Source organism: Syngnathus scovelli, chromosome 1 (assembly GCF_024217435.2).
Source record: "Syngnathus scovelli strain Florida chromosome 1, RoL_Ssco_1.2, whole genome shotgun sequence".
In the NCBI taxonomy this organism is placed as follows: Eukaryota; Metazoa; Chordata; class Actinopteri; order Syngnathiformes; family Syngnathidae; genus Syngnathus; species Syngnathus scovelli.
The window spans coordinates 27,110,579-27,136,439 of NC_090847.1; the positions used below are offsets into that span (position 1 = coordinate 27,110,579).

The following is a 25,861-nucleotide window of genomic DNA, read 5'->3' on the forward strand; positions in this document are numbered from 1 at the left end:
TAACCAAACTTTGCATCATGTTTTGGATCGTATTTATTGTTTGACTCGATTTTCCACTTTCAGCACACAAAGCAGTTGATGACTCCCTCCAGTCTTCCCTGGTCGTGTTCTTGGGCGCCGGCCAGCACTCCGTCCTCAGCCTGACGCTGCTAGCCATGACCGTGGTCCTCTCGGTCATCATCTACCTGTGGGTCCTCAGGTACATCTGCGTCGGCTGCTGCCAGCCCATCGCCGTCGGCATCGACCCGGAATCTCTGGCCGAGATGTCGTCAGCCCTTGTTTGAGGGACTTTTTTAGTATATGCGGCTCAAAAGGTTTTTTTTTTCAGCCGTGAATTGAAAAGCTGATTAATTAAGGTCCCGCATGCACATAAAGTGACTGATTGCAGTCTGGCGAACTCTCTTTTCACTTTGAATAATTTAATTACAAAACGTGCTGCTGCTGAGTCAATGTCGCCGGCATGAATCAATGTTTGTGCATGACAGAAGCGCACAAGGCGGCTGTGGGATGTAAGTAGCATTTAGAAAATGTGCTTATTGTTTGGCCATGAGTAGTAACACTTTAACCCTGACATTGTCGCACTCAGCCCTGCTTGTTATTTGTCACTTTGTTGTCTGTAAATACATAGCGTTATATAATAAAAGGCCAAACTACAGTTATGAGTTGTTGCTAGGGTAATGTCAATGCGGCCGTTGCCCTCTGGATGTTTGTCATCTGACACACACGATTTCGACCTATTTCGCCGCTGCCGCTCACTGTGGCTGTGAACACGATGGTTGGTATTCCTTTTTTATTCGTGCATTTCCCGAGAGATCAGCAGGCACGCATTTCAACTCAAGCTTGACGGTGAATCGACACCGGGGATACCGTAGTGGTCATTTTTATAGATACAGCGTACAAATATACAAACTTTCTCACCATTGTGTTTTGAAATGTAATCATGTCATATCTATATTGTTTTTCTGACCTTTCAGGTCAGGGTTTTTTTTTCCCTTGAACTGAACCGAATTAAACTGGGTGGTGAGTATTTAGTGTGTGTTTATAAATATATATTATATGACCTTAACCATATCACTGTTGTCCGTGTCCATCATTCACATGTGGGGTTCAACTATTAGTTCCAGTCAGTCCACCTAGCCTTTGAGGATTACACTTGTCTTGGGCAAGTCTTATTTGAGTGACACCATCAAGTCTTGGCCCCCGTTGCTATGGGACACGGGTTGCCAGCATCCTTGCAGTTGCCATGGCAATCAGAAGGTTCACCTCTGCGCCGGAAGATGGCGATACACTCCAAGTCCCAAGTGAGGAGTAAGATTAGGGGTTGTTGGATTATTTTCTCAGGGTATTTAAATTAAATAAAACACCCACTGTTGTGCGTTATTGTCATCCGAATTTGAAAAATGATTTTACACGTACAAAAAATGTCCATTTTCTGCTCTGGACGTGAAAGTCTCCACAATTGGTACTGCAGTACATCGTGTTCCGTACAATCCGGAGTCAAATGAGGACACGGGGCGTTTGAGGGGCAACCATTCGACGCCGTCTCTAAAATTGTGCGCATCCCGTCATCAAAAATGACGTGAATGGCGTTTGCTCGGCGATGCAGGATGTTTTGCAATGAGGTTTAATAAATAAAAACAATATAATGTAAAATAAATCCAATTAAAAAGCTGCACCACTGCACTCACCGTGGACTTCACACTAAGCAAGTAGTCTTTGGGACGTTTAAGTGCTGTCGGACAAGGGAGATTTTCCTTTACCAGACATTTTTATGAATAACAGTCGGACTAATTTTGTCTCAGATTTAATAGACTGTATGTTTGCCTTGTAATGTATGCTGGAATTAAATGGCGGCGCTTTCTAATGTATTGCCAATCACATTTTTTTCTGTGGTTTATAGTAATTCCGAGTTTATGTTTCGTCCCTGAAGGCATCTCAGTTGTGAGATCAGCTGATTTTTTACGCTGCCATTTTGTCCGGCGGAGACTGAAGCAGCCGTTCACAGGCTTTCCTGCCGCGTCTCCGAACAACCCCACGTCGAGACGCTCCACGTTGCGGGACAGCGATAGTCAATAACGTGGACAGCGCGAAAAGAAAGCCAAGGCGAGCTACGAAGGACCAGCGGTTGTCATTTTTTATAACTTAACCTCTCGGCCGGTTCAACTCTTTTTCCAAGCTAATGTCGGTAGCCTCTTTTTTTCGGCTAACACCCTCCGCCCCTCGCGCCCACTCCCCCCGACTGAGACATCACCTGTCACCGCGTGCCCCCCCTTCCCCCCCTCCGTGTGATTTTTACAAGTTCTAGCAATGCCCTTGTCCGTTCTGTTTGACATCTTTTGCCCGAAGAAGAAGTTGACTTGCACTTTTAGAAGCTAACGAGCTAACAAGTTGACGTGGAAGAAGGAGGAACTAAAAAAAGATCTGCAGAGGGCGACTGTGTTTTTTTTTTTCTTTTCTTTTCTTGGAGGCGATTTCACACGGATTGTTCACGTTTCCCCCCCTAAGGTGTCCAGCGTGAAACCATAACATCGTCCGTGCGACATAGCGGTCAGTAAGCTATGTTTATTTATGCCCACAAAGTTATTTCCACTGGTGGCAAATCCCACAGCGGGACTCTCTTTTGGCTGGAGGATCGCAGCGGAAACATGAGCTAACACAGACTAGCTTAGAATAGTGTCGTAGGTTTAGAGAAAGCAGAACATCACCAACACCACCCCTTCAAAAAAAAAAAAAAAAAAAAAAGCCTTCACCGTTGACTTAACAGCGAAGTCACGTTCAAGTATCCCCCCGCCGCCGGGAGTCGACCCACTGATAGGATCGTTGTGCGCCTTTTTTTCTTTTTCTTTTTCTTTTTTTGGGGTTTGAGCTGAACCAGTGCAGAAAGGCACAGAAGAAAAACCGAGGAGACGTCATGTCTGGCCAATCGATCACCGACCGGATCGCTGCAGCTCAGCACAGCATGACCGGATCGGCGATCAGTAAGGCGGTGTGCAAGGCCACCACGCACGAAGTGAGCGGACCCAAGAAGAAACATCTTGACTGTGAGTGCATCTCCTCTTCTAGTCATCATCACAAATCATCAGCTCTGGCGAGGTCGCTGCTTTCCATTCAGAAAGTTGGGAAGTAAATTCCAACCCACACGATGAAAATCCGACTTACTGTAGGACAACATTAGAGGTCAAGTGTGCTTGCTTCAAGTTGTCACTCTGACTTGAATTATATTGTAAAAGTGACATGACAATCTGATAAGATTTCTCAAAAATGGCAGTTGGTCAAACTGGTTCAACCAGAGTACAGAGTAACAGGAATTTTGAAAATTAAATGATGGGCTCTCAAAGAGTTGAACTATATGTGGATGGAGGAAAAAAGTTTTCTTACTACTGAAAATCCGGTCAAAAAATACCTTCGAATTGGAATGAAACATTGAAACTGTAATGATGGCAAGTTTCAATTTAAAATATCCACCAATAAGTTTGTAGGGACCGAAATTTAATCAGAAATGTCACAAACTTGACTGAAATAGCACAAATTGATTGCTTTTTTTGGTGAATTTATTCACAAAGGATTTGAGGTTGTAGAAAATTCTACAAAGATGGCAGCCACTTCACATTGATACAAAAAAAGCCATTTAAAATTGACTACAAGGGGGGGGGGGACAGTAAATTTTTACATGATTTTTGAATTTCCCCAACAACCTGACTAAAATAAACACAACAAGCAGCCAAGAACAAAAAATACTGTCATAGTTTAACTTCATCAACATAATGCAGAGAAGGGAGAAGTGTTGCAGTGTCAAATGGAAGTCCTGTCTGAACCTGTCCCGACCTTTGCAGCCAAAACGCCACCTTCAGCTTAATAATTGTCCGCAATTGATTTCTCTGTGAGTGCGACAAACTCTGTGTCAACTGCATTGCCGCTCTCGCCAAGTGACGAGAGTCTGGCGAGAAGACAAAAAAAACATCCAGATCGATGTCGCCAGTGCCGCCAGGTTGGTCCGTCAAAACTTGCACCTCCTGAGATGTGGTTGCCGGGCCACACTGACAATAAACACCTTGAGCGCAGTGACAGCCCGCCGTTGACCTCCGCAGAGCTTTGACGGAGTTATCACGTAGCTAGCGCGTTTAAGGAACTAGTGGCAGGATGTGGTTTTCCTGAAAAGTGGTGAGAGGAAATGAAACAAAGAAATTTGCCCACACAGTGCAGCCGTGATGCTTCAAAAAATTGGAGAAAGCAAATATTTGTGTAGCTTCCATTCACAGAGACAAACTTTTGTTCCCTGGGCTAAAAAAAAAAAAAAAAAAATCTGACGGTAAGCTGGGAATGATCTCACTGGCATATTTGCGTCTCCGCCAGAAGCCTTTCAAGAGCAGCAACCGGCAGTAAGTGTGACATTCATTCACCACTTGTGAAAGAGGAACAATTTGAAGCCACTTCTCGACACCATTTGGGAAAGTCCACCTCGTGTCCCCCGGTAGCGGACTATGTGCTGTATTCGGTTCTCAGGCCTTCACCTCGAAGTTAAAAGTTGTCTTTTGCACTGACCACCCAATCGGACAACTTTCACATCATATTTTTTCACGGAGTACCTCAATAATACGATATTAACCTTTTGAATGAGTTGTTTGGGTGAAGAAAAATAAGTACAAAATGAATTATTATATTTAATGTTCTTCAGCAGTTTTGTGTCATCCCTGAATGGTCATTTTTATGCAAATTAGCTTTTTGCATTGTATTAAAAAAAAATACACGTTGGATGTCGTTCCCCGAGTATACGTATAAATAGTTGAATTCCCGATTGTCCATCACTTTAACTAATCGCCGGTTGGATGTCAGTGGCAAGTCCCTCCATCACGTGAACTCTATAAAAGTCAACAAGACTCCGGAGGAGGGTGAACTGCATCGTGTCCGTCGTCTGAGGAGCAGCTAAATTGTTGTTGTGAGCCGTGGTTTCGCCATCTCACAGCGGTTACAGAAGAATTGTGACATTTAAAGTCAAGGCTGGTTTTCCTTCCACCAGCACTCTGTTGTCATGGCAGCAACGTAGGCAGTCGGCTGGCGGTAAATGGACTAAGTTGGCGAGGGAACCTCAATGGGGATCATGGTAGCAATATTGCAGGTTTGTTCACAACATCTTTAACTTTGGAGGCTAACTTTGCTAGCTCGGATTGTGCAAAAGACCTTTTTAAAGTATTCCAGTCAGTCGTCGCTCTTGGAGATTTTGTCAAGGGAAAGTGGACGATAATGGCGTGCTAAAGGCTTTAGCGGCGCTTCACTCCGAGCTAACACTTATTAAGTCGGAAGATTCACAAAAGCAAACCTTGAAAGAGCTAGCAGCTGTCGCCGATCTGTTTGTGTGGCTTGTTTGGGAAATTGAGGCACAAGGTTTGTTGATCTTTGAAAAATATTTGAACGATTTACCACTCGCGGTTGATGTTTTACTTTTTAGACAGTAACGTTCATTGACCTCTATTGACCTCTAAGATCCATTTTTTGCAGGGATGGCAGTGAATGATAAACAAGAAAATGAATGAAACATTATTTAAATGTTCGATCCAATTGCACAGAAACACAATTTTATCAGGTTAATGCTAACATAGCACGTGAAACACAATTTACGAGCTAGGGCGAATTAGCATGGCTATTACGGTGATTATCATCTTTCAAACAACCGTTACTTTGCTAAAAATTTTTTTTTTTTTTTAAATCACACAATACATGACTTCCTGGCATACAGTTTGTATACAGTTTTGTCCGCCCATTTTGCATAGATTGCCATCCCTGATAGACATCATTAAGCTAGCTTGCTACTTGAGGTGAGTTGAATGCTATCCAAACAGAGCAGGGCTTGCCCCTCCCTGGCTGCGGACTAAAGATAGGCCCACTTTCGACTCCCGGCCCGGAAAGGGCTTGCTCGCTGTGCCAGTTTCAGTCAACTGGAAGTCCAAGTTATTTGGATCGCCTCATATACATCACACATGCGGGCTTGGCTCTCGCTATGTTTGCAAATATTCCATAGTTCCGTTCGGGTATTTATAGCCGCGTTCTCTCGGGGCTCCGCTGCTTATTTCGTTGGCTCGATTCTACCTATGCGCATGGCGTCGTCGGCTGGATGCTGTGACGCACTCCGGTTGATCATACAGAAAGAAGCCCCGACGCAAGAGGGAGTCGGTATTTATATCTGTGACGAGAACTTGCTTTTTGTTCAAGTCCTCCTGGGTGGAATTAAAACAACAGCGCTCCAACTCGTCTATTAATAGGCAAACTTTTGGTGACACTGCCTTACCTTCCTTTCGTGTTCATTTCATAACCCCCCCCCCCCCCTTTCCATCTGTCCGTCTACCTGACTCTAAACAAATATGCTCCCATTTTAACCCTCTTCATCTGTTGTTCCTCTCCATGAAAAGGCTTCTCTCCTCAAACCTGACATGGAAGCAATTGGATGCAGCAGAAAAATCGCTCGGTGTCTTTGTGTGTGCGGCAAAAAAAAAAAAAAAAAGACTGCAGTGGGTTTTCTCAGCTTCACAGCGGCCTCACCCTTCTTCACACCACTTCAGTCCTTACTGTCAAGACGACCGGATGAATAAAAGCGCTCCCTTCAGTCTACCCGAGCGATGGGGGGGAGCCGAGTGCCGGGCAAGGTGCAGAGGCTGCCAGGTGTTAATTCTTAGCAGATGGAAGCTCTTCACCCTCCACTGTGCACCCGAGAGAGTATTTGAAGATTCTGCGATTGGACGAAAAATCTCAAAATGGTCTCAGTCATAAGATTAGGTGAATCTGATAGTCGGGAACTTTGGTAGTACCACTTGATTCGGAGAGGAGCTGACCCGCACACATAAACACGTGTCACTTAGTGCCAGGAAGTCTCTGGTCTATTGTGTCGCAATCAAAGGCCACCAAGGTCAAAGATGAGCGATAACAATGGCCCTCACATCTCGTTAGGAATCGAATCACAATCTCGACCGCATCTCCGGGTGGTTTATCCCGGTTGCCAGGTCAGAGCAGGATTGGCGTCGGAAAGGATCTTATTTATGATTATTGAGCTGCTCGCCTCTTTATCCTCCTTATCGCCTTTCCTTTTATGTGCTCACGTTTTTCATTTTGCGTCCGCCGTTCAAGTTCTCTCGTCTTTGTTTGCGACGCACTCGGTCTCGGCGCTTCCTCCCTCGCCATCTCTCTGGCTCAGCTCCGGGATCAGCGGCACCTCGTGCTTTCCACTCGGCCTGATTAAGTCAGCACATGTTGCCTCTTTACATGATCACACTCGTGCGCAAGCAACAAGACCTAATAAGCCGTCCCTCCTGCTTCCAGACTGAAGAAAAAAACACAAGTTAGCTAGAAAAGAAGAAGCCATTGTCTTCCGGGGGTTAAGATGACGTTGGTAAATAATATTTTTCTTGGCACAGCATCAAAACTCTGCCTGTGATTCGGAATGAAGTACCTTAATACGGTACTGAAAGAAAATAATAGCTGACAAAACAAGTTTAAATTCATTTAATTTCATTTAAAATATATTTTTGATTATGTTAACTAAAGTAAATAAATTTGGAATATTTTAAAATGCTTTGAACAAAATTATTCAACATTTTTAACACCACGTATTGTATATATTAGGGCTGTCACTATTGAGTTTTTTTTTTTAAATCGATTATTCTATCAAATAATCAAATTTTCCCCAATTATTGTTTATTAACCAATTATTTTTGTTTATTTGGCGTCAAAAACAACTAAACAGCTAAGCAATCTTGACGACACCACGGATTGATGGTCATTTTTCCCCCAAAGTAAAAGCAGATCTTTGCAAATGTCATATTTTAATCAAGCACAAAAGATAAATCAGTCTGCTTTTTTTATGAAGGACTACAGAAATAAGAATAAGAATTGTCTCTTGAGCGCTGAAATCTAAATATTTGAACAAGCTTTAGTTAAAAAATGTCCTTAAACGATTACTCGATTATTAAAATACGAGCTGATTAATTTGATAATCTTTTTTTTTTTTTGATGAATCGATTAATTTTGACACCTCTAGTATGTGTGTGAATACAAGCACGTAAACAGTGTGTCATATTCTTATTCGATTGCATTTTAAACGATTATTGCTAGGCAACTGTGCTCTCGACTGCGCTGCAAACAATATTTACTTATTGCCTTGTCTCACTAATCACAAAATAATTCACACTGATTTGGAAAGAGATTTTTTTTCTAAAAAAATAATATGATATTGCTTTTGACGACAAGTTACTTTTTTTCATGACAGTTAAATCGTGCGATGCTAATTTATATTCCGAGTAGTCCGTTTCTAAGCCATTTGTTACGGACAATGTGACTCACCAAACACTCCCGTCATTTAGATTGTGATTCAGCTCTTCTAAATGAGCCGCAATATGCCTCGTTTGTATCGGCTAAATCGCCCGCCGAGGCAGGCGGCGGGAGAGGTGTCATCTTATACAATGCAGACGCCGCCGTTACGTGCAAGTGAAGGATACGGGGAGAATGGGCCGAGTCGAGGCGAATGAAGCATGTGGGCGATTATGATGATGAAGTAGCCGACGGGACGCCCCCTCCCCGAGAAGCTCTTTCCGCTGTTGCCAGGTGTAGGAACTGGCTGCTCATAAGGAGGCGGAGTCTCCTGGGACCAAAGGCAAAATGCAGCTATCTGTTCTCACCACATTTCATGATTGATGACCATTTTCATCAATTCTGCTGATATGTTCTTTTTTATGTTCTCAAAACATCTCCCTCAGCCTCTAGTTATGTGTCTGTTTTTTGTTTTTTCTTCCTGACCTCTTTGTTTGCTGCTGTTGTTGTGAACAGATTTGATCCACTGCACCAATGAGATGAACGTCAACATTCCCCAGTTGGCGGACACGCTGTTCGAACGCACGGCCAACTCCAGCTGGGTGGTGGTCTTTAAGGCCCTTATCACCACGCACCACATCATGATGTATGGCAACGAGGTAGGACACACACACACACACACGCAGCTTAATGACACATTCTCATATTTTTTTAATGCCGCATTTTTTGCCGCTCAGGGTCAAACATTGACGAAATTCATAGACGGATTAAACAGGAGTGACATCTAAAAGCTTTTTTGAGTCCAACAATTGTATTCCAAGCAGCTTTGGTATGTTTGGAATCACGTTTTGGTGGAGATAAAATCACGTGTTTGACAGTATGTAATTTGAAAGACCAAGTTGTGGTTTCAGACAAGAATGAAAATAAGATTTTTTCGGGAGGTGTGGTCAATTTTACTCGGTCAGCGTTAACAAAAGAAACCGAACAGTCAAGATGGAAAATATGGCAATCAAAAAGACCTTTTTTTTTTTTTCTCTCCGCGGATCTTTTGACAGGAAGTTCCTTTTTATCGGTTATTGCGTCAACGTTCTCTAAAAAGCGGAAGAACTCGGTGTGAGATTTCGCTCTTGTTTTGTAATATCAAGCAATCGTTATCTTATTGAGCTCTCTCGCATTAAAGTTGTTTCAGCAGATGCCCCGAATCAGCCGTCCAATCAAATAGCACCCTCGGGGTCGTCCCTCAAGTCAAGACTATAAATACCATCCGGAGACACTAGTTCATCACATCGTTGTGTTAAATGTTTGCACAAGCTGTTCAAATTCGTGCAACATTTTTTCTTCAACCAAAGCGCCGCTAAGTAGGTCAGCGCCGAGCTGCGGGGATTTCTCGACACGTCTTCCCCCAATGGGTTGCCTTATCTGACTCGTTTTGACTGACAATAACATTCAGTTGTGTTGAATTTTTTGGACGCGCAATCTTTTTTTAATTCAATTATTGGCGGCGTAATCACAAGGAGCGCCGGCAACTTTGTCGGTCGCACGTTATCGCCGAGCGTGCATTCATCAGGCCCGTCGGGACGGTTGTGCTGACGCCAGCTCGGAGGCCAGGTGTCCCTCTCCCCCATGGCCGGACCATCCATTTTACGTCACAGCTGAAAGAAATCCGGCCGTAAAATTACAAGCCGCGGAATTGGGGTCAATAGACCGCGCAACTCTGGCTTGGCATTGTGTAAAGTCAAGAAGGGTTTTCAATTTTAATTGAAAACATGATTTGCTAGACATCGTTGATAGTCATAACGGCCCTCCGAAAGAAGCTATGACTACAATGCGGCCCGCCAAAAAAAATGAGTTTGACACCCCTGATCTAAAGCAACAAAAGTCAGCACACCCCTACGTGAAAACATTATTTAATTTCTAATAATTGTAAATATTATATAATATTAATATATTATTATTATAATATAATATTTATATAAGTTATATTGTATATCATATAAATATTGTAAATTATAATGAAATACTGTCTCGGTTTCACTGTACGTCCATAAAAGACAAAATCGCCAAGGGCTTAGCCGAGGCTTGTCGTCGAGCCATATCAGCGTGCGCCTTTGTGCAAAAAAGGATCAAAAACAGTCCAGCAGGAAGTTCCAAACAATGACTGTGAGAGCTAATTTCCACTCAATCAGTTCCAGCCCATGTTCTGCTGGAGGGAACCGCTCGCCACCATAATAGAAACACAAATGAATGGGAGCTCACATTTAGCACTTGGCTTTATGGAAGGAGAAAGAACTATAATTGACCTTTTCTACATTTTTTTTTTTTTTGCTTTGTTTCTTTTGTGACTTTAATTCTGTTTAAGGTAAAACTCAGGCACTCATTTTGCCTTTTGTAACAGTCATTGTTTTTGTCTGGAAAATTAGCAGCCGTGACCTTTTCGACTGGAAAATGATCCACTCGAAAAGGCACTTTTAAATAGCGCTCGCCGTTTTCACGATATCACAAGGAGGATGCTTATCCAGTCAGTCCGATACAGATAAAGTCAATCCTGACACGAGACAGCTAACCGATTGCTTTTTGACGGACAATGTAGCCACGCTCGCACGCATATATTCTTTATCCTCTTCGGCAGCCTGTAGTAAAAATCTCATCGCAGTATGTTTTTATAAAATGCCTCATTATAGCATGCTGGGTTTCCTTTTACCGAGAACAAAAATAGAACTCATTTCTCAAGGCGCTGTAGAAAAGATTTCTGAAAGGCGACGAGCTTTTGTACCAAATGTGAGCTCTGCCTGTCTTAAGGTCATCCATCAGCTACGATGCCTTCACTGACATCACAATCAACTCCGACAGTTGATTAGAGCTGTGTTTATCTATCCCGAGATATCATTTTGAAGGCAAAAAAAAAAAAAAATCTGGCTTGCATACATGCTCGCATTTCTGCCAGCGCCAACCAGCTCATGCGGTTCCAGCCAAACTGTTTCAATTTTAAATCATTTTTATCGTGAGGCTGTGGTGGCTTAATGAAATTCCCAATGCATACTCCGGCTGCAGTATTTGCGGCGGGTCTCCGGGACTGTTTAATGTTCCGTGAAATGATGGCGTTTCCCTCCCCGGAATGCGTCTGGTCATCTATTACAACAAGCCTTTCTTGCGGAATGCAGTCGGGAGAATTCTTTTGTCTTCACCTTTCTTTCCGGTTTAAGTCCTGTAATTAGCTCGACCTCCGCGTAATTGAACCTGACATATTAGCTGCTTTGCTTCATCTCGTCTCCTTTAACAACAACCAAACTAGCAAAGTGAATTTTTCCGAGCAGTTACCTCACAGTATTTGTTTAAAGATTTTTTGGGGGGGAGTGTCTCGCCGTGTCGTGATGAGGAGAAGAAAAACATTTTGAGTTGAATATTTTAAAGCTACTTGGCAAATGTGTATCCAGCACTAAAATGGATTCACATTGAGTAGCAACATTTTGCGCTTTAAACTGCCAGAATAAATCTGATGCATATTGTCCGCGATGAAAACAGTTTCTATCCTCACATGGTTGCCGTTTCTCGCCTCAAAGCCTTAGTGTGCAGGCAACACCCTAAAAAAAAGGAAAAAGAAACCAATGAATGCCTCTTTAAGCAGTTCCAACGCCTCTGGAAACGATTTCAATCCAACACGTACGTCTGGAAGCAGACGCGTTTGTCCACGCGGCCAAAACGGGTACCGGCAAAGTGGCAAAGCTCCCGAATATTTGAAGTGGGTTCGATGGAGATGTTCGAATGTGGAGCTCCATTGATGCGTGCATTCACAAATACAGATGTGATGACAGTGGAAGAGGAGTTGAGAAATTCACTTGATTGAGTAATTTCCCTTTTTACTATTATTAGCTCAAAAATAGGCAAATATTCAGTGACAAGATTGAAACAAATAAAAATCAAAATATTGTGGTTTTTTTTAAAATATTTATCCTGCATTAAATGTCTTTTTCAGCTTTTTATTTTATTAATACTATTTTTGTCCTTTTCAGCGTTTCATCCAGTACCTGGCCTCCAGAAACACCTTGTTTAACCTCACCAACTTCCTGGATAAGGGAGCCCTGCAAGGTAAGTTTCCGCTGGCGTCTTCGCTAATGAATGAAAATCATTCAAGCAGCCCACTTAGTATATTTCCCTCGCTTGCTTCCCTCCCAGGTTACGACATGTCGACCTTCATTCGAAGATACAGCCGTTACCTGAACGAGAAGGCCATGTCCTACAGACTCGTGGCTGTGGACTTCACCAAGATGAAGAGAGGGTAGACCATGCAAAATGACCTGAGCTCATTATCGTTCGAGCCGACGTCGAAGCGCACTTTAGTGTGCCGTGAAAAAGCCCGCTGGGATATTTTCCAACAACCAGCCACTCGGAGCAGATAATTTGACAGCTCAAGCATGTCGTTAAGAACGACGCGTTCAATTTCACATTCATTTTCCACTATCCGGTGACTTGATGTGAATACCGTAATCACGTCAACGTGAGCTACTGTAGTTCTTCTGCTTCAATGCCGGCGTAATTTCTTTTTCGGAATTTCAAATGAGCTTGCAAAGCACACATGGCTGGGCGGATGCTCATTATGTATTCATTGTGCGAGGTTTTTCCTAATTTGCACACAAACATTCGTCTTTTGTGCAGGACCGACGGTGTGATGCGGACCATGAACACGGAAAAACTGATTAAGACGCTGCCTATAATTCAGAACCAACTGGACGCTCTGTTGGATTTCCAGGTATGTGTGTACGTGTGAGAGAGGTGATGTTTCGACAATCTCCCACCCCCTCCCTTTTTTTTTTTTTTTCCCGCAGGCCAACCCAAACGAACTGACTAACGGCGTGATCAACTCTGCCTTCATGCTGCTCTTTAAAGACTCCATCAGGCTGTTTGCCGCTTACAACGAAGGGGTCATCAACCTTTTGGGTACCCGCACTCACCTTGACTTAAGCGCTCTCATGATCGAAGACAGAGCCGGTTGCCATGGCAGCGGCATAGGTTTCAAAACGCATTGAGTGCTTCTCATCTGTCTCCCCCCCTCCCCTTTCCTTTCTGGCTCCTGCTGCAGAGAAATACTTTGACATGAAGAAGAACCAGTGTAAAGACGCTCTGGATATCTACAAGAAGTTTCTCTACCGGATGACCAAGCTGTCGGAGTTCCTCAAAGTCGCTGAGGTATGCGCAAACACACTCGGCGTCTGGCTTTTAATGTCCCCCTCTGTGCTTTATCCTGACAAAGATGGATGCCCTCACGGCCCTCTGTCGCCCAATGCCCGCGAATCATCCCTCTTGTTTTTCCGCCTCTCCTTCGTTCCCCAAACAGACGTGAAACCGAGCGAGTCAGCGGCCATAACGTCCGCCCCCGCTCCAACGAATCCCGTAGTCGAAATAATCAAGGAGCCTCCTGGATAAACTTTTTTTTTTTTTTTTTTTTCCCCATGGCTCATTAAAAAAAATGATGTAAAAGGAACTTTGGTTACATATTTAAATTTGAGGAAACGGATGATTTGTTCCAAGTTGCAAATGTCTCCAGGAAAATTTATATTTTCCGGATGAACGCCGTTCGTCAACTTGATTATTACTTCAGGGAGGTTCACATCTTGAAAATGAAAAGTTCAAAGCGACCAAATACGTTTTGGCCAGTAATAAACGCAGCATTTTTTTTGGGATGTCGGCTGCAGATGTTCCAAAAATGACAAACGGATCAGTCCAATTGTTGTTCCTTGTTAATGCTTGACCTAAATGAGAGCTCAGTTTTTACTTTTCTAGATGTAAGAGCTGCTTTGGAGGCTGCACCCAAGTGATGTGGAAGCCCCGATGGTGACTTGTTTAAGAGTTCTTGACCTCGTCCTTTTTTTTTTATATATATATATATATATATATCTGTGTCTTAAGAGTCCACTTATCTGTCCGAGCCGCTGCCGATGGATTTGCTGTCGGTGTCCCTTTCTTTTTTTATTTTCCTATCAATGTGTCGTGATCTCAAGACGATTCATCACATGCCATCCTCCACCTCGCATTGGCCATCCGTCACCAATCAACCGCTCAGTGTGCCGTCACAAATTCTTGATTTGTTGATTTCTGCTGTCGTCCTTTTTTTTTTTTTTTGCGCATGAAAAACAATTTTTCTCACATGGACCCCGCCCCCTTTTTCCTCCATTCCCCTCACCCCCCCACCTTGCTCCCTATCTTTTTTTTGTTTGTTTTCTACGACAGGAAGTTGGAATAGATCAGGGTGACATCCCCGATCTCTCGCAGGTCAGTGTACATCTCACCTCCTTTCCTTTTCTTCTCCGCTGCCACCTCTCTTTCTCCCTTTTCTGTCCCAACACTCACGTTTCCATTCATGGACTCGCCTCATTCGACTTACCTGTCAATTTTCACACTCACCGAAAATCTCTCCTGTTCACGCTCCACTCACTTCTTATTATTTGGGATTACCAACACTCATTTTGTTGTTGGGAGGAAGGCTAGCTCCCACTTTTTTTTTTTTTTAACAGATCCGGTAGCAGGCATAGCTCGGCCGGAACACTGCACCATCAGCAACTGCAGATTGTTCCGACGTGCAATCATAAAAAGCCTTAAAGCATCTTACGTTGTGTATATTAGCCGCACCAATGAACCGAAAAGACATCGATTGCTGTTTCTTGGTCAACGTTGCTGTCAGGCTTCAGCTTTGGGGTTGATTTTAACTACAATAGCCAGCTTTATTTTACGGTGTGACTCGTCGAGACGGCCGATACCAAGCAGCGATACTTAAGGCAAACGAAAGCTGACGTTAAGTCCTCCTCGGCATTAGTTGGCGCTATACTGCAGTGGTTTGCGACTCATCATCTGCTTTAGAAACACAAGTCTTTGTTCACTAGGTTGTGTTAATGATATTTTATTTGTGAAAAGTGGTGAGTACAATCTGATGGAAAAAAGTGGTATCAAACATCTATAATTTTAACACCTGATAAAGGGCCAAAGTAACACAAATTCACCCCCCCCACCCAAAAAAAAAAAAAAATCAGGTCTAACAAAACTCATCAGAAGTGTCTGTGACAAACTGTGTTTTTATTTTTTCTTCTTTTCATCTCCTGTGTCGCAGAAAACAAAAGGATCATACATTGTAGGTGGTGGCTTGCATACCTATGCGTTACTTCTCCCTTCCCACCCGTTTCGACACTCCTGCACGCAAGACCGTCTTTTCTTAAAACGTGTGATGTGACACGCGCCGACGCATGCACACACACACACACACACACACACACACACACACACACACACACACACACACACACACACACACACACACACACATACGGCCGGGCTGGCTCGCTGCCTTGCTTACGATATGCGCCTGGCCGACCGGTGCAGATTGCTTTTGGCCTTCTCCGCCGCCACGAGCGAAAGGCCAAGAAACTTCATGAATAGAAAATGAGAATTCACCACGTCTTCATCTGCATGACTTTCCCTCCGCCGGGTTTCATCGGAATTCACTCCCTTTCTCGTCGCCACCAGGCGAGACATCTCCGGAGAGTCGCTTTTAATCGTGACCTGAGATTTTCCCGTGTAATCATGATTATGCAGGCGATCAAAAAGATGAGTGGCAAACAAGACGAACCAAATCATGAATGTTTAAACGCGACACCAACTGCGAACGCAACTCAGCCAATATTGACTCGGCTTACAAGGTCCTCTTCTTCTGTCTGGAGCTCCCAAGACAAAATACTTCCAGATGTGTGTGCGTGCGCGCATTCTTGCGGACGGTGACGTTGTCATATTTTCACTGCCGAGGAAATTGCTCTCTTCGGCGTGCTGCCCCCCCCTCCCCAAAAAAATTTTGAAACCTGAAACCGCATGACCCCTTCTTCTTTACCTGTTTTCTCGCTTGTTGTTTGAAAGCTTTGTAATGCTACTCTGCTCATCTTTTGCTGCATGTTGCCATGGCTACCTTTTACTGCCTAATGCCCTCCGTAACCTTCCTGCGAGACATCCGAGGCCCAAGTTGTTTATCGTCCTAACTGCCCCCACGTCGTTGTGTCTCAAGGCCCCTAGCAGCCTCCTGGAGGCCCTGGAGCAGCACCTGGCCTCCCTGGAGGGCAAGAAGACCAAGGAGCTGAATGCAGACACCAGGTGAGGATTCTGAAGATGACAGCGGATCATCTTCATCTGAGCTCCATTTTGTGCGACTTTCGTCTCGCAGAGCGTCCACCCTGTCCAGCGCCGTCTCGTGTCTGGCCTCCACCGACATGTCCTTCGCCCGGATGGATGAGAAGGAGAAGCAGCTGGCTCTGGAGGAAGAGCAGGCCAGACTACAAGCTCTTAAGGTAACTCTTGTTTTTTCGTTTGGGTTTAATTGGAAAAGTTTAATTGGAGTTTCTGAAGCCATGGTAGCCTTTTGCGTTTATTCCTTGCCGCACGGTTGGGATGTAAATGAAGAGGTCTCCCGCTTGGCTGAGGCAGATATATATATATTTTTTTTTTAAAGTCACTTTCCCGTCTTGTGTGAGTGCTCTCATCTCAACTTTAGAAATAAAATCCTGCTTCCTTTGAGAGTTGGGATGGCGCTGGAAGTCAATGAAATATTTTCTTGCATTGAAAAAAAAAAATGTCAAGACAGTAAAGAATGTAGACGTTATTTTAAGACATCGTAAAAGAGGAAATAGAAGCTGTCAAAAAAAAAAATGTCATCCAATATAAATGTAAGGAACGTGTGTGAGAGTGAGCCTGAGGATGCAATCATGTTCCCAGCATGCTCTTTTCTTATTTCAGTCATGTAACGTTTGCTCATCTTAATTCCGGAGCAAAGGACATGTACTGTTTATTAATCTGCATCGATTCGGCTCAGCTGGCCTTTATTACACTATTGATGTGTCCTTGGTGCCAACCTTAAAAGTTGCAGAATTTATTTAAAGTGTCAATGCTCTTGCTTCCCCACCCCCTCCCCTCCCAGGATCAGCGTCTGAAAGAGATCAGCTTGCAAACTCCGCCCTCTGCCTCCCCCAGCAACCAATCGATAGGCAGCGCTCACAACAACAACAACCACATCGCGCCGACGCCGGAGTTGTTTGGCTCCACGCTCTCGACCAACAGGTAGACAAGTAGTGCTTTGGCGTCATTGGTATATCAAGGATCTAGCACGTTTGAGAGTGACGCGTTACTGACATTTTTCTACGACTCTGAAGTCGTACGTTTCTCTGTGAAGTAATCTAACGACGATTCCGCTTACACGATTCGCTAGATAATACCGAAAGTGAGTGACATGAATCGGAATCGTATTTTTCAATTACGGTTCCCCCCCCCCCCCCCCCCATATATGTCCGTACGCAGTAACTAAAGTAATCTCACTACAAATTAAGTAATCAGTAAATTTAAAAGTAAGGTATTAAGCACCTTTAGAAGGCAAAACAGCGAGGAACAATGTTGAAGTGAGTTGAGGAGCTTTGTAGTGCCACCTTGTGGCATCTGGTGGTATCGCCACCCTGACGTGAGCCCGAGGAGCGAAATCGCTATTTGGACACTGGGCTTTGAATTTTCTCCTTATCTGTGACAACTTTGAAGTTTTTAGCCGCGCTTTCGCGACTAATTATTAACGTCAGATTGTAATCTGGGGCCCTTTTAGTTTACGTATCTTGATCTTTTTGGCCGCGCCTCACCCCGCACCCCTTTTCCATTCATCGTTCCATTATCCTGGCCTCTATTTTTAATCATCCTTTAGTCCAATTTCCTTATCAGTAGCCCGCCTAACACGGTCTTATTTTCTCACGACTTTCTTCTTTCCCGCCGACTCCTCAGTGTGCCCAACCTGAACAGCGACTTGTTTGATCTCCAGCCAGCCTTCATCCCTGCCGTGCACTGCACGCCTTCCATCTCCTCTGCCAACAGTGCCTGGGGAGGTGCGACACACACACACACACACACACACACACACACACAAAGATATGTTCAGAGGAACTGCTTCAGACAGATAAGCAAGTACGAGTGGTTCCATCTATCCACATGTTCATCGCTATCACCACCCGCCCGCCATTTTGCCATCTTTTGTCTCGTTTGACCCCCCCTCCCCCTCCGGCTCCGCTACGTTCACACAAGTAGCTTTACCGTCAGCGTCGACTCTGAAATGTCTTCATATATATGTCTGTTGACCTTTACGCAATGCGAGCTTCACGAAGCTCCTGCTCAATTTCCCGAAAGGTTAGTTGTAACGAGGAGCTCGCTCGACTATCTGGTTGAGTAATGAGAAGGGGGCCCCTCAAGCCCCACCCCCAAAAAAAATTCTTCTGTTGACAATTAGCGGCCGACTCCTATGATGTGTGTCCACGTGTTCCCAAACGAGAGCAGCACCTTTAATAACGGACCTACATCCCTCAGGACTGGAGAGCCAGCCACACAACGCCCCCGCCGCCATGACTGTAGATTTCGATGCCGTGTTTGGGAATAAGGCGGCGCCCGCTAACGACGGAACACAGCCAGCAGCCGGTAACGTCTTGTACTGGACGACTAAAACTTTTTTTTTTTTTTTTCTGGCTTTGCGGGCAGCGCCAAAGTGGCTTTTGATTAACACTCGTTCTTGCAACTTGTGGCTGCTGTTCGGCAGTGGGCGTGGCTTTGTTACCTTTCCTTCTTGCCTTGAACATTTGCGTGTTCAAAATGCAGATAAGGCAATTGATATACGGGGCTTTGATTTATTTATTTTTCTCTCCCACTCTACACCTGCTCAACAACATCTCCTTCCTGTTCACTTGCAATCAGGCTGCAATTATTTTCTAGTGCATCTCCACTCTGACAGCTCTCATCCATCAACATCACGAACGGGAAGTTGGCTTTGCATTAAGCAGACAGCTGTTTCACACCAGCCACTGATGCGTGTCACACTTAATGTGTCCCCCCTTTTTGTTTTTTCCTAACGTGGAACCAAAATTATAAAGGTGATTGAAAACGTCGCTCCCAATTTTAAAACCCTCGAACCTTTTCACATATTTTCTCTAAGGTTGTGTCCCCCCTTCCCAATATTGAAATTGCAATTTATTTATTTTTTGTTGATTAATCTCAATATTTAGCACACACAATTCTATACCACAACCTTGTATTCCTTAAATACATGGAAAATATATGGATCAATCAGGTCCTACTCTTAAAGGTTAGGTTTACGCTAAAATAAAAACAAGATGGAAAAACGATTTTCAAGTAGCCGTGTTGATTTTGAATGCTTCCTTGGTCCTCCTTCCTTGTGATTCTTGTGTTGTGCTGCTCTTCACCTTCTCCCTCCATTTAAGCAATACATGAAGAAAAAAAGAAAAAACGCCTTTCTGACTGCCAACACATCTGCTTGACTGGCCGCATCTCACCACAGTTTTTTTTTTTTTCTTCTTCTTCGCTGTGTGTCTCTTTGTGTCCCCGTGTATCTGCAGGTATCTGCCTCCTCGCTTTGTCTCCATTTTATTCCGCCCGTTGCTTGAACAGCAGCCTTCAATTTGCCCGCCCCGTCACACTTTGCAAAGAATCACCCAGGCAACTCGCTTCCATCTGCTCTTCCCCTTGATTTTTTTTTTTTTTTTTTTCCAAGCGTGTACTCTCCACGTCACGTCCTCTGAAAGCTGTCTTTTGTTCTCCCCGTGTTTGCTATTCCAATAGAAGACGCCGTGTTCCATCACTGCCCTCTGCGCTATTTGATCTTCTGAGAGGGATTTTTCTTTTTTTTTTTTTCCTGTCTCCTCCACACTCATAATTCAGTTGTATTGAGCTGATTTCACTGAGTTTTTTTTATCTCCTCTACAAGATGACAAATTTGACATTGTGGGAATTACAAACTACATCAAACTACTGTTGTAGTTTTACCTCTCACACATTTTTTCCCCCACATATGTGCCCCTCCCTCCCGGGCTTCCATCTGCACGTCTAGCAGGAAAACCGTGTGCGCTGGATGTCTTGTGTCAGCACGGCTGTCAGAGCTACAAAGCACTTCCGCACTAATATGATCCCTTCCTTTCTTTTTCTGCACCCTCTACGTTTCACGAGGTCAGCGTGGTCATCCCTCAGCCTGTTGTGGCATTTTCCACATTCATTTGAGCCTCGTTGTCCCTTCGCCGCGCTATCGTCACGACGCCTTCTGGGTTGCGGCGGCGCCGGCCCGGGCGCTATTACTGACTCATTAGCTGGAATGAATGCTGACATGGGAAGTCGTTAACCCGGCCACCTACGCTCACGCGCCATCACGCCAAATTGCTTGCTGCCATTTGCGCCCGCCGGCGACACATTGACAAAATCACTATTAGTCCACCCTCACAAATACGCTAACAATTTTCAGTGCCTGCCCTCCAGCTTTGGAACTGGAGTTTTGGTGCTACTTCCAGATCTGATCAACTTCTCTGAAACAATTTTTCTCCTAACATCGGTTTGTCTCGACCCCAGCAGGTTTTGACACCTTGGGAGATCTGCTGAAGCCGACGGTTCCTGTACACGCGGCCCATTCTCTCCCGCCTCAAGTGGTCTTCCAGTCTGGAGGAAAGCTGCTGGCCAATGACCTGGACTCCTCCCTGGCCAACCTTGTAGGCAGTGAGTCCAACTCGTTCTCCGCGACAAGTCGCTATCTGCTCAGTCGTTGGTGTTAATCTGAGTCTTCTTCTTTTACTCAGATCTACAGTTTGGTGGAACTCCATCGAAGAAGTAAGTCTGGTACATTCAACCTAAACATGGAGCTAAACATCTAACTCCTGCTGCCCCTCCAGGTCGGAGATGCAGTGGAACCAGCAGGGGGAGAAGAAACTGACAGGAGGGCAAAACTGGCAGAACAAGACCATGTCTACCACCCAGTGGAGCCCGGCCCCCATGGTCCCGCCACCCATGCCTGTGCCACACGTGGTAAGACGCATGAAGCGTCGTGACAATCGTCACGAACCGCGTTTGTCATCCTTTTTTTTTTTTTCCTCTTGAGTCAGCATTTCCCACCAAGCACTTCTTCCGGCTGTTTTGCAGCAGCATCCCCTCGTCTTCCTTTCCCTCCTTTGCTTGTCTCGCATTCATCACGGCTCAGTTTTGCTTTGTCATCTGCTTGCGATGATTTTTTTTCATCATCCACTTTTGACCCTTCACTTTAGTTCTCATTCGCTTACCTTTCAGTCCCCCCCCCACTCCTTGTCCCTCCCGCTTTCTGTTTATCCGTCTACTCATTTTGCTGTCTTTTGTCTCTTTTTCCTGTTGCATCCTGTCGCAGAACGGAATGTTCTATACTAGTTATGTAAGTACATCGCCACGACGCCACCTTTTCTTATGCTGTCGATCTCTCCTGACACTGGAAGGCAAATGATCCCTTACCTACCTGTTGCTTCCGCCATGTTGGAGCATCAATTCCCACTTTTGCTAAACCGGGGGTGCGCCTCGGGAGCAAGCTTAATTGTAATTCATCCCACTGCGTATGCACTTCGCCCGCATTAAAGATTTGCTCCTTATGCGTTCACTCGACTGGGAATTACTTTTATTGCTTCCCGTGTAAACAAGTCATACTACAGCCAGCAATTTTTCCGCGCACTAAAGCTCATAAACGCCGTTAAATTCTCCGAGGTGCTCTGGTATGTTGTCATCGGCCTCGATTGTTTTGTTTTTTTTCTCCTCCTCAAGCAGTTCTGATTCATTTCCCATTCCCTTCAAGGCTCCTGCTCCCCTGGCTTTCCCCATGACGACACCGCAAGTGCCTGTGTATGGAATGGTGAGAGCAAAGAGTTGTTTTTTTTTTCCGACAGATTTGACAATTTGTGACTGTTGTCTTTGTGTAGGTCCCCCCCCAGATGGGTCAGGTGGGCGGGGTACCAGTTATGGCTCCTCAGCCGATGATGTACAACCAGCCTGTCCTCAGACCCACCAACCCCTTTGCAGCCATGCCTGGCGCCCAGGTGAGATTGTAAAATGTTCTACCGCGGAAAGTGGAAAACACATTTTCACATTTTCAGAAGGAATTTGGGGTGTAAGTTCTTTCGCATTTTGTTTTCTTGCTGTCACTTAATCCCGACAATTTTTCTGTCTTTATTCAGATGCAGTTTATGTGATCACGTGACAGGCGGGGGGGGGGGTGAGTCGTGTGCCAAAAGCGACAAACACAAAGAAGACAACACACACACACACACAAGAGGAACGATTATTTGATTAAGCCAAAAGGACAAAGACTGAGACGCAACCGATGCCCCCCCCCCCCCCCCGAAACAAGTTGATGAGGCTGCTGTTGTCTGAAGCGTTTGTGTGTGAGTGTGTGTGTGCGCGTGCAAGGGTAGCTGCATTGCTGGATGTTTGAAGCTGCGAGAGACGAGAGTGCCAGATTGGCAATGATACGGAGAATGCATGTGACTGAAGTGAGGGTCTCTGCTGCCACATTAGCTTTATTTCATACTGGTGCTATTTTGTCCCCTTTTGGCTACGTCTGTGTGTGTGTGAGTGCGTGTGTGAGTTGAGCGTGCGCAGCTGCTTCAGACAAGCATCTTCTTGTGAAACTGCTCCCTCATGCCCATTTGTGATTGTGGTCTTTTTTTTTTTTTTTTCATATTCAAGCCACCCTACCAGACACAAACGCCGGCCCGAGTTCTGTTAGCATGCTAGCATGGCGGGCAATAGATTCCTGCGTGCCTGAATCATTTTTAAAAATTCCCTAATCGATGATTTAATAAGATAAGAATCAGTACGCAGCTTTTGGAAGTTCTCTAAAAGCTCTTGTAGTCCACTAAATTGTCCGACAAGTAACAGCGCGCTAGTAGGACATCAAATAAATGTTGAAATGACCTGCTCGCATATTGCTCGCAGCTAGTTCCCTTTTGTCTCTTGACATTTATTTTAGTCGCCCTGAGCAGTAGCGAGCTTTTTTTTTCTATTATCTTCATCCGTCAGAGGCGCCATTCACTTTCGGTGTGCAACAATGATGGTGGCTCCCCTTCATTTAATTTTTTTTTTTGGGTGCCGCTAGCCTCACTATGCGTACCCTTGTAATTGCTAATAGAGGCGGTGTGTTTCTTTGTTGTGCTGTGCCCCGTCTGTGTTGTTTCCATCACATATTTTCAATCACTTCAATTGCACTGATTCCGGTTGTCTATGTTGTGTCTCGTGCCAAAAGGTCACCCAAAGCATTCCATCGCAATCATTTGTCTGATTTGTCGTCGGTCTTGTCATTCTGTCCGTTTTTCACCGAGGGCTAATTCTCAAAGTCACACCACGTTAAAGATACTTGCGCTTAGTTTTGTGGCAAAATGCACACGCCGGGTTTTGCACTGATGTGACCAAGCCGCCCGCAGCCGTCGAGCCGACTTTCTGGTGTCAAAAAAAAAAAAAGTTTTGCAGTTTGTGTAAACACACCAGCCACTTTAGCAGGTTACAAAACGTTCCTGCCGTTTGAACGTTGGACTTTTTCTACGCAAAGCCCCGCCCCCTCCCCATTCAAGTGTTTTGACTCGACCTGTTGTGCTTCTGTCTCGCGAACGCTGCCTCGTCACTCTTTTGCCGTGTGTAGATTCGTAAACGCAAATGATGCTCGTCTCGGCCATCGCTCTTGTATAGATATCGCTCTTGAACGCTTCTCGTCACAGTCTTGTGTTAGCCTTAGATTCCTCGTAGACGCAAACCCTTGCCGTAGATTTCCTGCCTCGTCCTTTTTCGCTTTCTCGGTGTGTGTCGCTTTTTATCGTGTTGTTCGGCTTAGCGCTCTTGCCTCATTTGCTTTTCAAGTCTGTTTCATGCGTGTGCCTCTGAAGCGTGTCAGCAGCCGACGCCACATCTCTAAAATCACGTAAACCGGGTGCCAAAAGTTGTCCCGATCCAATCGGGAAACGGGGGGGGGGGGGGCGATCATTTACAGCTGATCACTGTCAGCTATATTTTTTTTTTCATGAATTTTAAAGGTCACAAAGCGACAAAGATCTTGCCAAATGGAAAAGCAATAGTTGGGTTTTGGATTACACAGAGTAATGTTTCCGGATTTTTAGTACCGGAAAGAAAGGGATTAGAAAAATAAGGCAGGAACTGAGATGTGGAAACATTTTTGTTTCGTAGCCAACTGTCTGGACAATCCGAAAAATTCTACTAAATCAATATGGAAAGAGCCACCGACAGATTAGCAAATGTGACGTATTGAAACCGTCTAACTTGCGTAAATTATTTTGCGACAAGCGAATAACTGTTCTAAATTCAAATGTAAATGTTTGGTGAAATCAAACGTCCTTTAGGATAGAAATCCTGTACCGTATACTACATTAGTATCGGATCACACTCGGTATCGACCGATACTAGAAATCAAGTGACTCGAATGGGGGGGTAAAAAAAATTATGTGATCGGGACATCCCTACTCAGCACTTTTTTCCCCGCATGTTGCTGTCAAGGGTGTAGTCACGCTGGCAGCTTGAGCACATCTTGCTGTGTGTGTGGGTGTGTGTGTGTGTCTCCGTGTGTGTGTGTGTAGCTCTCCAAAACAAGCAACATTGACAACCGTTGGCATTTAATTTCCTTTCATCGACCGGATTCCTTTCCCTGTAGCATCCGAAAGGCACGTTTAGCTTTTGCGTTCCCGCTTGGACACCAGAAATTCAGCAGCAGAATGTTTTTTTTTTTTTTTTTTCTCGCCCCCCTCCCCTAAAAACCACATAAAACCTCTCAGACCTGTTCCTTATGGTAACTACTGTCACGTCTCTAGTTTTATATTTCGAATTTCCCCTGCATGGTGCCCATTCCTGCGTGTTGTGACAAGCTCTCCTTTGTCCCCCAAAGACTTTGATTTTGCCGTTAATGATTGGTGAGTTCATGCGGGCTCTGCTTTTCGGCTCGATTTCGTGTTTAGTACCGACCGGTTGCTTCCTGGGAGCAGGGAAGAAAAACACGGACGAGCCTTGAAACTAATGTTCAAATCAGTGAGTGAGTGCATGGTTGTAGCATTGAATTGTTTTTTTTTTCTCAAAAGCAAGTGACGGTGACCATCATTGACTTTTACCACAGTTCCCACATGGATTCTGACCCCCCCCCCCCCCCCCCCCTCTTCCTTGTGATTTTTTTTTCTTTTTTTCCGTTGGGCTCACTCCTCTGTTGTAGTTGAGCCACAGCAGCAAAGTGTCCCCAAAGATGTTACGTTGTCAATTTTGTTGTGATTCTGCTGCCACCTAACGTTCACTTCATGTATTGCAGCTTTATGAAAAAAAAAAAAAATCTGGAAAAGTGGTGGCATTTTTGTAATCATCATAACCTGCATTATGTTCATTTATGCTATTTCGAAATTGAGTTAATAATGAAAGATATCAGCACAGATGTAATATTACTGCTCATGTACCCCTTCCCGCTGTCATACAGTGATGCCAAACGCTTTTTGAGCTGGTGCCACTTTTGAATCTTGTCTCTTTGTACATGATTTCTATTTATTTAATGCAGAATTATATGGATCGTATCGAGCATGGAAAGGTAAAACGACAAAAATCACAGGCTTTTATTTTACAGCAGTATATTTGTTTATTCAGAGGATTGGTTTTTCTGTCTTTTTGGAAGAAATAAAGTCATTTTCCATTACTAGAAGCGTGTCTTGTCATCTTGTAGCAGCATCACACGCAATTAAAA

At 44.5% G+C, this 25,861-nt stretch overlaps 1 protein-coding gene across 10 annotated transcripts; it reads left to right on the plus strand.

The window, feature by feature from the left end:
* Window positions 1-1,953: 1,953 nt before the first annotated feature.
* On the plus strand, window positions 1,954-25,819 carry si:ch211-200p22.4 (phosphatidylinositol-binding clathrin assembly protein). Of its 10 annotated transcripts, none has more exons than XM_049745895.1 (21): window positions 1,954-3,041; window positions 8,812-8,954; window positions 12,306-12,381; window positions 12,469-12,571; window positions 12,949-13,042; window positions 13,119-13,230; window positions 13,373-13,479; window positions 14,521-14,562; window positions 15,395-15,415; window positions 16,337-16,422; window positions 16,493-16,616; window positions 17,243-17,382; window positions 18,085-18,185; window positions 18,661-18,768; window positions 20,701-20,844; window positions 20,925-20,955; window positions 21,018-21,150; window positions 21,503-21,526; window positions 21,938-21,994; window positions 22,062-22,178; window positions 22,317-25,819. In XM_049745895.1, the coding sequence occupies exons 1-21, from the start codon at window positions 2,912-2,914 to the stop codon at window positions 22,329-22,331; spliced, it is 1,908 nt and encodes a 635-aa protein (XP_049601852.1). In that variant the 5' UTR covers window positions 1,954-2,911; the 3' UTR covers window positions 22,332-25,819. The 10 variants fall into 10 exon arrangements, with proteins under 10 accessions (XP_049601852.1, XP_049601859.1, XP_049601888.1 ...); XM_049745902.1 differs by having other exon boundaries at window positions 20,704-20,844; XM_049745931.2 differs by lacking the exon at window positions 21,503-21,526.
* The last annotated feature ends 42 nt before the right edge of the window (window positions 25,820-25,861 follow it).